Source organism: Talpa occidentalis, unplaced genomic scaffold (assembly GCF_014898055.3).
Source record: "Talpa occidentalis isolate TD23 unplaced genomic scaffold, MPIMG_talOcc4v2.1 talOcc4.13, whole genome shotgun sequence".
Classification (NCBI taxonomy): Eukaryota; Metazoa; Chordata; class Mammalia; order Eulipotyphla; family Talpidae; genus Talpa; species Talpa occidentalis.
In genome coordinates this window covers 59,418,312-59,430,508 of record NW_023601322.1, presented here as the reverse complement: position 1 = coordinate 59,430,508, position 12,197 = coordinate 59,418,312, and the positions used below count along the sequence as shown (strand labels likewise).

Genomic DNA, 12,197 nt, shown 5'->3' with positions numbered 1-12,197 from the left:
TGTTTGTCTGAAAATTCATACACATAAAGAAAGAAAACTAACTTCTATGACAGTAAAAGACTGTTTAACATTTAACAAACATTTAGAAAAGTACTGAGGTGTTTAGCCTGCCAAACACTAAATCATCAGGTAAGGCATTCATTTATAGTATATCATGCGTTACAAACTGTAATTGTTTTGGTAAGTGCTTCACTGATGTTACGCTGATTTTTTGAGGATGCGAGAGTCTTCTAATTCCAGAGCATATAATGCTCTTTTAAGCATCTTAGGCCATTTGGTTGAGGACGAGAGATTTTGAGAATAAGGTAAATCAATTCTAGAAACACTAGATTTGAAAACTAATCTACACTTACCCAAATTTCACTAGGAAAGGGGATTAGAGGTAAGCCAGTATATATATATATATATATATATATATATATATATATATATATATATATATATATATATATATATTCATTACACAGCTCTGATGCAACTGAACTTAGATATGTATCATGTATTAAGTTCTGCAACCCCAAATACATTTAAAAAAACTAAATACTCTATCTCAAGTGTACCATTAGATAAAGAATTTCAATACTAGACCAACATATCGTTCCCTCATGTGGATGTCAGAGCGCTAAATATAATCCTGATGTCATTTAAGTTTTCTCTAAACTTTACAAGCTTTGAGCAAAGCCACAAAGAAACATCTCAGTAATGTTATATGTTTGCCAAGTATGTCTGAATAATGCCAACGTAAGAGGTGCTTGAACAAGATCTACATTCTCCAGAATTAAAACAAAAATAAAAATAATCAAAGTAAAACAATAAAAAAGAAAAGCACATGAATTTGGGATTGAGGTTGGAATAGGAGACAGTTTCAGACCTGGTTTAATCCTGAGAAAGATGGGTCCTGAGAAGTACTAACAGTCATGCTTCTTTTCCTCTTCCCCACTGGAGATTCTAAACACTAAACAGACAATAGAGGGTGGCAGTGCATCAAACAGTATTGCTTACATTGCAACAATGGCCGGCGCAGACAGGCAACACCGAGGCATTAGAGAAAGAACAGGGTAGCCAAATGCCATCCTTCTTCCACCAAGCACTGTAGCTTCTCAGTTTTCCAAATGAGAATCACATGCTCAAGAACATTTGAATTCTGGAAAATACTCAGGTTTTTAAATGCCACTATATCGTGTCACTGCCTGAAACAGGGATATAGCAATGGTGACATTTGGCTTTTTAATTTTTTAATAAAAAATGGGGAATTTAGATCTGTTGTCTTTGGTACCACAATCTGCCCTTCCCCCAAAAAAGATTATACAGGGGAAAAAAATCTTCAGTAAGGAAGAGGTAGAAGGCATTTAGTCACCTTAAAATTTATTTTCATAAGCATGCAGGGCTGATTACTGGAAGAGATGAGCAAATTCACTAAGATTGGAGTGGCCACTCCTAAATATCAAATTCAGAACAATTTTCCAAGTAAGAAATTTTTCTTTAAAAAATCAACTTCAATCACCCCCCCAAACATTTTTCCCATGAACAGAAAACTGCTGGAACCAGCTGACCAGAGAATCCAGTCTCATACAACTGGCATTTATCAAATTACAATACATAAAAACACTAAAAACCGACTACATAAACAAAACACTAATCTAAAATAAAATGCTCAACAACATTTAGAATTTGAATGTTAGTTTAGTAAGACACTGTGCTTCTACCCTAGTTTCTGAATCTGCACAACAGCAAGCAGCAAGCACAATATTTTTTTTATCATCTCTACGGGACACAAGATCCAGGTCTTCAACCCTAGGCAATATGGGTTTCCTAACACAACTACAAGGTATTTTAAAAAGGGGAAAAAGACAAAGACATGATCTAGGCCATCACTGAATTTTAAGGCAAAAATCATGTACTGCAATGTCAATTATGCAGATCACAGCTCATATGAGGATGATGGATCTTCAGGGGAAAGAAAATGGGAAGGAGAAGGTTGGGAAATGGCCAAAAGATTTGAATTAAATAGACAGAATTGCCCCCAAAATGAAGAACAGTGATTTTTTTTTTTCCCCAATGAAGTTACCAGGCTTTTCAAAGAACTAAGAACCTGGTTGCTTTAAAGAGACACTACATTAAGTGGGGGAGGTTGGGGGGGGGGGATGCAACTAGGGGGTGGCAGGATAAATTACATGCAGATTTGAGTATCTTTCATTAAAAGTCAACTTCAAAAATTTCCAAAAACCTGATTAGACCAACATTATTAATGTCTAATGCGTTAACAAATAACACCAGTTCTGATAGTAATGGCTCTGAGTTGGCATTCACACAGGCAAACAAAGGTAAACATTTAGAGCTAGACCTAAAAACACCAAACAGTCCCTAATGGTTTAATAGAACAAAGGGGAATCTTCCTTCCAAAAACAAAACAAACAAAACAAAAAAAAAAAAAAACCATAAAAAAAAAAAAACAGAAAGCCCCAAGTTGTCCTGAAGTTGAAAATTTCTATGTGATCATCAGATCATAATATGCTTAGTGCATTGCCAATGCTGCCTGTCTGCCCGAGCTCAACATTGAATTGATAAATAAAGCAATTCACTCATTAAACTAATCATTGCAGGAAAAATTAACACAATTAGTTTCTAACTACAATCATGCGCCACTAGCTAAACCCAATTACCCCGTAAGTTCAACCACTCTGAGACCCCAATGAACACCAATTTTGTTGTATGAATGCATCACTTGTATTTTTCTTCAAAGGGGGAAATAGAAGTGGGAGAACCCACCCAACTTAGCACCCAAGTAAGAAACTGTCATTGACTTTTGCAGCAAGTCTAAAAGTTATCCTTTTGAGTACACAAATCCAAGGACTGAAGATTTTTCATTATCAACCATGCTAAATCAGCAATGTTAACGCCATGGTGACAGATGGGTCAGTGGTTCCCACACTGGCACAAGCACATATATTACCAAAACCCACACTTCAGAGACAAAGGTTAAAATATGATTTTTAGCATTCAGGAAGAAAAGTATATGGGGTTTCACTATTCAAATGAATGAAAAATAAGATAAACTACTGAATATAGTTAAATAACGTAGACGATTACATTTCATTATAGTGCCCTTGGAAATTTTATACTTCTGTACAAATAACTTTTGTTGGGTAAGTCGGAGAAAATTTATTTCCAGTTACTAAGTTAATAGAGTTAAGTGATTATCCTTCTAGCACAATCTTTCAAAGCAATTATCAATAGCAAATTCAATTTACTATAACTTTTAAAGACTGAAAATTCACCAAAGCAATTCTTGGAGATATTTTACTCTGTTCTTTCATGCAAAGAACATTTGACTAACCTTATTACAGTGACGCCCAATACCCATTAGGAAGTTATCTGGTTTAATGTCTCTGTGTATAAAATTCTTTGTATGCACATATTCAATTCTACTGATCATCTGGAAAAAAAAAGAGGGGGAGAGAGATAGCTGAGTTAAGTGATATTTAAAACAACACATTGTTTTCATATCTCAATTATTTTCTCAAAATCACAGGTATGTCTTAATAACTTTAGAGTTAAAAATAACAGAGTGACAAAATTAAACGAAAAGGGCAACTAGGTTCCCCGTTTGTCTCCAGACTGACAACGTAAGCATAAACCAGCATAAAATTACACTGTTCTTTGGCTTATTCTCCCACTGTTGATGGCAGCCTCTAACCCTGATGGGAAGAATTGGTGGTAGCACCAATTCCTATTAAATTATAAAATTTAAACTGTAAAAATAATAGTTTTAGAATTGTTTTAGTCGTGATAATGAAAAGTAAAAGCTAAATCTTCACTTTCCATCCCTAATCCTATGCCCCATGGCAACCTACTTAAAACAAGTATAACATATTTCATTGCTTTTAAAAACACATAAACTCAGAAACACACAGATACTTGGGAGCAAGGTTTATAGACCAACTGAAAGCTATTAACAGCTATCAAATGTAATTATGTTAGAAATATTTTATTCAGTTTATTCTTGTTAATTAGTTTTAAATTAAACATATTTTCTAAGTATTCCTGGAAATTGGCAGTATACAACATTTATATAAATGAGGACATACACGCAATTGATTCCCCCCGCCTTTTCTTAAAAAAAAAAAAAAAATTATTTATTTATACAAGCACTGGGTACAGTCAGAAGTGCGGGAGGGTGAGAGAATTCACCAGAGTCAGAGCGGAGAGCAGAAAAGGCAGACTGACGAAGCACACTGCTGAGAGGAGCAGCAGGCACGGCAGGAGAAGTCCACGCACCATGTGGGACCCTTGCCCGGCGGCCGGGAATCGAACCGGCGCTGCAAAGGCGGCGGGTAGCTTTGCTGCCCAGCGCTCAACTGCTGCGCCACCGGGGAGGCCCTGATTTCCTTTCTTGCATGCTTTTTCTACTTTGATCCTTTTTTCTCCACATTTGCATAACATGTTTGAAAACTGAATAGTAAATATGTCATTCTAACAAGTTTTTCTCAATGAACTTGAAAATTATGTCAAGTCAAATGGTACAGGTCTTACTGTTTTATTTTAATGGTTACAAATATTCTATGTATGGGTATGTTTCCCCAAATCACTGCCCACTCACATATTGTTTCCAGTATTTTCCCACTATGAACAGTAATAATGTATTAATATACGTAGATATATAACTTTTTAACTACCGGTGATTTTATTATAATAAAGGAAGAATTGCTACATTGAAGGATGTGTCTATTTTTCATTTTGATAGGTCTCTTGTCAGACTGCCTCTGGCTTTCAAAACAGTGCTCTAACAATTTTTCCAGTAGTAGCATTTGATGCTATTTTTTCCCCACTAGCAAAGTCACTTTGGGTCCTTCCAAATTTTTGCCATTTTGACAGGAATTGATCTCCCTTGCACTTTCGTCACACTTAATTTGAAAACCTGCTCATTTTTACTGACCGTTTGGATTTACTGTTCTATAAACTGTTGATCTATATATACTGTCCATTATCCTTTTGGCTTGTCCTTTTCAATGTTAAAGAATTCTTTCAATACAATTGACAATCTTTTTTTTTTTTTAAGAATTTTTTTTTTAAAAGATTTTATTTATTTATACAAGTACTGGGTACAGTCAGAAGTGCGGGAGGGTGAGAGAATTCACCAGAGCCACAGTGGGGAACAGAACAGGCAGACTGATGAAACACACTGCTGAGGGGAGTTGCGGGTGCGACAGGAGAGGTCTCCGCGCCATGAGGGACCCTCGCTGGTGGCCAGGGATCGAACCAGCTCTGCAGAGGCTGCGGGCAGCTTTGCAGCCCAGTGCTCAACCACTGCGCCACCAGGGGAGGCCCACAATAGACAATCTTTTGTCTGTCATATAAAGAAATTAAAATTTTTGATGTCTTTTTTTGATTTGACTATGGTATCTCTTCTGTAAGTTTCTAATTACCAAATGTGCCTATCATTTTTGTGAGATATTTAGAATTGCATTTTTATATGTTTAAGATGGCCAGTTTATCTTTCTACCCATGTGTTCTTGCTTTTCTAGTAATATATGTCAGGATTCTATTTTTTATTTGCCCCATTTCCCTCAGAGTTTTCATTCCCATGGATATAAAGATTCTAAATCTTATTCCTTTATCTTGATAACTATCTTTTGAAACCAAACCTGTAATTTCTAGCTTAAACAACTTATACATTTAATGATGATGAAGATATATATATACACACACACACAATGTTCAAATACTGTCTTTAGATACAGCAGTAATTTGTACAATAAAGTTACTAAAAACATCTAGCTCACTTCATACAAGCATTTTTGTCCCAGCCAAGTAATACCTACCATTCAACTGGGACTAATAATTTACTGGGAAAAGACTGAGCAAAAGATGGCTAATGGCACAAACTACAGAAACTACTTCGAGTGTTGCCAGTCATCTACAGAGGAAGACTTGGCTGTTGTCTCCTTGGTCAAACGCTTTCAGCGGCAACCCTCATTGATCTATATACTCTTTCTTGTGTTACTAGTATACCCAACATAAAGTTCTATCACAGAATCCTGAATATCATGTTTCCCCATCCTTCTCTAAACTCTACGCTCCTGAAGGGAAGGGACCAGTTATTCTTTGTATTTCCGAGTGCTAGTTAAATGTCATTTTATGACAGCCATATGTCCCTGAGTCTCTAAAATATTAACTCTTGTTTGAGCCATTTAGTGGTTTTTATGTTATGCTTAGGAAGTAGGTACCGACTGGCAATTCTGTTTATCACCTCATTTTACTTTACGATGACAGCCAGTGTATATTCAAGAAATAACATCCTCTCCCATAGCATTTTTATAAAGACAGTGAAGTGTTCCCAGTATTTCCCTGCGCTTAAAAGATATATTGCCCAAATAAAAAATTACCAGTTCTTACCTATTAGCTTTTATTATATATCTATTTCCTCAAGGGCTTGCTCCTGACCTCATCACCTCCATCTTAATTTTCTTAAAACTAACTTTGCTGGGCCTCCCTGATGGTGCAAGGGGTTAAGTCTCAGCACTATGAAGCTATTGGCAGCAACTACAGCGAGTTCGATTGCCGGCCAGGGAGCTGACCCACATGGCGCAGCAGACCTCTCCTAACTTGCCCGCTGCTCTCCTCAGCAGTGTACTTCAGTAGACCTGCCTGTTCTGCTCCTCACTCTGTCTCTGGTGAATCCTCTCACCCCCTTCCCCTGACACCTCTGGCCTATACCCCAGCTCCTGTATACATAAATAAATAAATCTTTTTAAAAAACCCCAAAAACTAACTTTGCTGTTTTCTTAAAATCAAAAAACCTTGAGTTCTGGTTTTAAAATAATTTGATCTTGGGCCTCCCCGCTGGCACAGCGGTTGAGTGCAGGGTTGAGAAGCTGCCCGCAGCCTCTGCAGCGCCGGTTCGATCCCCGGCTGCTCCCCAGCCACCGGAGGAGGGTCCCACATGGCGCACAGACCTCTCCTGCTGCCCGCTGCTCCCCTCAGCAGTGTACTTCGGTCCTTCTGCCTGCTCTGCTCCCCGCTCTGGCTCTGGTGAATTCTCTCACCCTCCCGCACTTCTGACTGTACCCAGTGGTGCATAAATAAATAAATCTTTCAAATAAATAAATAAATAAACAAACAAACACATAAATAAATAAAATAATTTGATCTAACCTCCAGCCAATGCATCTAATTCACATCTTCAAAAGTTTCCGGGTTTTAAGTACTACCACAAATTGAGAATCCATTACTTCAAAAAATATGTACTTGGTCAGAATTCCTTAAATTATTTCAATTCCTTATTTCCCCCCAAAGACAGCTTTCACAGGGGTCCCACAAAACACATAGCTTAATTAACTAAAAATTCACTATATACATATATATTTTTAATCTTTAAATCATACTGAAGGCATTCTTCAGGCAAAAATTTTACAAGGAAACCTGTTATATTCAATGCTAAAACAAATATATTTCCATCTGATGGAGCAGCTTTAAAACTCCTAGTCTACAGGTGGGAAATAAATCAATATACTCTGGGTTTGCCCAATACTCATAGACAAACATTTACAGGTAATATACATGAATGAGAACACACTATTAAATTTTTTTTTCCCTGGTGCTCATAAGATTAAACAGTGATACACAGGACTATAGTACTGGTTTACAGCCATTCAAATTATATCTAAATAGTATGGGTATTTTCATAAAAATTTCACATACCTGGTCAGCTAACATAAGTACAGTTTTCATTGTGAACCTTCTTGAACAGAAATTGAAGAGGTCTTCAAGGCTGGGACCAAGAAGATCCATAACTAGCACATTGTAGTCTTTTTCCTGACCATACCACCTAACAAAACAGAAGGGGAGAAAGGAGGGCATTATGAAAAGCATGTATCACTTAGTATTACTACATTAAAAAAATTCTTAAGCCCTACAAAACATAGGAATTTTCTCCTCTGGTTAAGTTTTCCTCTATTCAAATAATGAGCCCATGGACTAATTACAAAATAAAGATGAAACCCCACTCTGGTCAAATGTCCCCACTGTCCCTCTTAAGGTGGGAATGGCAGCCAAACACTCCTCTGACCAAAGCAGCTAAATTTTATACCAGCCTGTCACTGATGCTTGAGACTTTGGACAAGTTCTTTAATGTTACTACTTAATTTAAGAAAGAAAGGCAACTGTATCAGTGATTCCAGAATGTTGCAGAAAGCAAAGATCATTTATTTTAACTCCTGTTCCATTTCACGCCAAGTTGTATTTATTTAAGCAATAATTACATGTCCCTTTTTTTTTTTTAAAGAGAATCAATTTTTGGGCCTCCCCGGTGGCGCAGCGGTTGAGCGCTGGGTTGCGAAGCTGCCCGCGGCCTCTGCGGCGCCAGTTCGATCCCCGGCTGCTCCCCGGCCACCAGAGGAGGGTCCCACATGGCGCGCAGACCTCTCCTGCCGCCCGCTGCTCCCCTCAGCAGTGTACTTCGGTCCTTCTGCCTGCTCTGCTCCCCGCTCTGGCTCTGGTGAATTCTCTCACCCTCCCGCGCTTCTGACTGTACCCAGTGCATGTATAAACGAACAAGCAAACAAACAAATAAATAAATAAATAAAACATGCCTCTATTAAAAAAAAAAAAAAAATAAAGAGAATCAATTTTTGCTTAGTTTCAGATTACCAAAAAAAAAAAAAAGCAAAAACCCAGTAATACCAAAGAGGAATCTTATCTTAATTTTATTATTTGAAATTACTGTGACTAAATATATATTTGTTCTCAGTAACTCAAAGAAAATCTACTAGGATTGGGAATCAGTGCAATACATGATTCCAATTCTATGATTCTGGTAAGGGTACTTTCCTAAAAATAAACACTACCATTTTTATTTCAAATTTATCTAATTACATATTCTTCTTGGAAATAAAATGGGTCAATGTTTAAAATGTCTAAAAAACAAAATATACAAAACAAAATAAAATAATAGGCAAGTTATTTCAAAGGTAGACTGGAGTAATTTCTTTGCAACTCCAATAAAAACTAATACCAATTTGAAAAATCTGTTTTTAAACTATTCAAAAGACAGAAAAAGATTTAACCTCCCTCTCAACCCCAAATCAGTATCAGAAGCATTAACAACTATCAGTCTGGTAGATAACTGGTGCTTTTAGTGCTAATTCTTTTTTAAAAGTTTGTTCTAATATGATGTTCTGTTGCTATGCTGATGACTTAAAGGAAAATTAAGCTAAAAATAAGAGCATGGAATTTAATATTAGAAAATTATGTATTCCAAGAAAACACAAAATTAAGTAACTATACAGGTGTGCTGGTCTGCTATCCCTAAAAAATGATCTAATGTGGTCATGGACAACTTATTACTACCCCTTAATGGCATCACTTACCAAAATTGCAGGAATTTCAGGATGATACCAAAAAGGGAAACAAAGGAAGTCTCTAAAGCACAGTTACCTTTAAATTCAGACCTATTCATATCGGTCCCACATTCAGATAGAATGAATATGCTCTTAGAGTCTTATGTTGAGCATAAAAGACTTAAGAGAACTGGACTTAAGAGCTTGTGCTACCTAGCTGAGATTGCCCTCTAGCCTAAAAGCAATAGATGTGTCATTAGCATGGCAGAGGCAGAGCTAGTCTGTCCTCATTATATCTGAAACTGTACAAAGCTGCTGTTCTTTGTCTCTTGCATTCTTTATTTTCCATAGGGGAATTAGACACCAGTCATATTCATTCAAATATTTGTTTGAAAGCTCACAGTGGAAATGAAATTTTTAAAAAGATTTATTTATTTATACAAGAACCGGGGTTCAGACCAGATGCGGGAGGGTGAGAGGATTCACCACAGACAGAGTGGGGAACAGAACAGGCAGACAACCGAAATACACTGCTGAGGGGAGCAGTGGACGAGACAGGAGAGGTCTGTTGCACCACGTGGGACCCTCGCCGGTGGCCGGGATGGAACCAGCGCTCCAGAGGCTGCGGACAACTTCACAGTGCAGTGCTCAACTGCCTGTGCCACCAGGGGAGGCCTGGGAATTTTTTTTTTAACTGATGGGGCTGGTGGTGGCAATAAGTGCATAAAACATAAATAATACTAGAGGTAAATGATGAATAAAATAAGTTGTATTGGGCCTCCCTGGTGGCACAGCGGTTGAGCGCTGGGTTGCGAAGCTGCCCGCAGCCTCTGCAGCACCGGTTCCATCCCTGGCCGCCAGCGAGGGTCCCACAAGGCGCGCAGACCTCTCCTGCCGCCCGCTGCTCCCCTCAGCAGTGTACTTCAGTCCTTCTGCCTGCTCTGTTCCCCGCTCTGGCTCTGGTGAATTCTCTCACCCTCCCGCACTTCTGACTGTACCCAGTGCTTGTACAAATAAATAAAATAAATCTTTAAAAAAAAAAAAAAGTTGTATTTTCCTTTTTCCTGTTTATTTTGCATACCCCCTCCCCCTTTCCTTCTTTCCTTTACTAAACCTCAGAGGCAAATCTGTGCTAGGGAGCTGTCAGGAACTTCAAAATCAGTTCTTGCTAATACAAATGTCAAATACTAATAATTTTAGCAGATTTTTAATATAAATCTTACTTATCTAGGTTTAAGGAAAAGTGACACTTTATATGAGCAGAAAGAGCTAAAGTAACAGAAAAGTCAGAAACAAAAAGGAAAGCAATAAACTAATTCTCAAGACCACATCTCATCTCTACATTGATATGCACTGAAAGCTCACTAACAAAACTACAATAAACACCCATCCATCTAAGTCAAAGACAAACCCGAAATATAAATGGTACAAATTCATAATTCTTATCTTCAAGCAACTGCATAATTTCATAAAGCTCATTTTGAGAAGTGATCTTAAAATCAAGTCTTTAACAGAATATTCTCATAAATAGAAACCAGGATTTTAATTAAAAAAATTTTAAATCAAGTTATTGACCATTTTTCTCCCTACTTAAATGTATGAACATTAGATATACCCACTATTCTTAATGTAGAGAAAATAAAAAGCAGCTAATACAAAAGCATTTAGCATTTTTCTCTGTGGCTAAACCATGCATTTCAAAAATAATTAGATCTTTCTATTATACATGACTCCTTAAACCTAAGTGACACGTATGTCTGTCATTCTTGCTTTTTTGGTCTTAAGGAAAATATAGCTTATTTCTCTAAAGTTAACACTTCACAACCTTCCATCTGTGCTTTCCACCTGGACTAACTCATCTAGACATTACGCCAGATTAGGAGCCAAAAACAGTTGTCTGCTGATCCAAATGCTACTTTATGAAGTTTCTTCACCTCCATATTTCCCATGTCTATTCTAGAAGTTTTTCTCTATTTTTAACCCCAAGCTCTTAATACCCAGATGCCAAAGAAATCTTTTTTTAAGTAGCCCATCCTGTGCTGGCTTCCCATTTTAGAGAATTCCCTAAGCCAGGACTACAATTGTATTCACAATCTAACTTCTTGACAATACAGGTACTGATATTTTGTTATTCCTACTCCTGTACCTGTCAGGGCTTAATGGCTTTTGTGTTTAAGAGTTTGCTGAACCGGGTAATGAACAAGCACTGAACTGAAGCTTGCAGACAATTTGAAACATAACATGGAAGACTCACCCGTTTCTCCACTTTCTAGCTAGGTACCTTCAAACTGGTCTTATCTTTAGAGACTTTTTTTATGCTAAGTATGAGAGGTGTTGCTATTACTAAGCACACTGTGGTAAAGGGAAGTACACAAAGAAGGCAGTTGTATTTAAACAACTCCAGTTTGATGTGAACCTTATTCTGCCTCAGTTTCAAAACATGCATAAGAATCAATTTAATGGACGAAAGTGGGGGGAAAAAGTGTGCAGGGGTCTTGCTTCCTGTTTGTTTCAACCAGTACTTTCGACTTGAGTATTACCTGAAGGCTGAAGAATGATTTGCACTTTATAAAGTCATGGCTTACATAAGGGCATAAAAAAGGGTACCTTAAGGTCTAAAGAATATGCCAAAAGAAGGCAAGTTCTATCTCTCTACTCTCATCTTCTATCCAAAGTAAAAAGCATATCCAAAATAAATCTAGTTAAAAAATTAAGACATGCATTAAAAAAGCACAATTATAAGATGACACATTCATATGCCACTGGGGCTGATTAAAAAAAAATGCAAAAAGATCAAAGGGAACTTAAATCTGTGCAAAGAAGGCTTGTGAAAATACTGTTACAAGTCAGACCCTGGAG

The 12,197-nt window shown here is 37.3% G+C and overlaps 1 protein-coding gene across 10 annotated transcripts in view; it reads right to left on the bottom strand.

Annotated features, from left to right (window-relative positions):
- The window catches only part of CSNK1A1 (casein kinase 1 alpha 1), a 45,674-nt gene that overhangs the window by 19,648 nt on the left and 13,829 nt on the right, over nt 1-12,197 (bottom strand). For 6 of the 10 annotated variants that reach the window (XM_037508966.1, XM_054694267.1, XM_037508970.1 and 3 more), the window contains exons 3-5: nt 7,702-7,828; nt 3,338-3,436; nt 872-955 (exon numbers count right to left, since the gene is read on the bottom strand). In XM_037508966.1, the coding sequence (XP_037364863.1) occupies nt 872-955; nt 3,338-3,436; nt 7,702-7,828 (310 nt within the window). The remainder of the gene's footprint in view (nt 1-871; nt 956-3,337; nt 3,437-7,701; nt 7,829-12,197) is intronic. The other 4 variants (XM_037508972.1, XM_037508974.2, XM_037508973.1 and 1 more) reach the window with 1 other exon arrangement.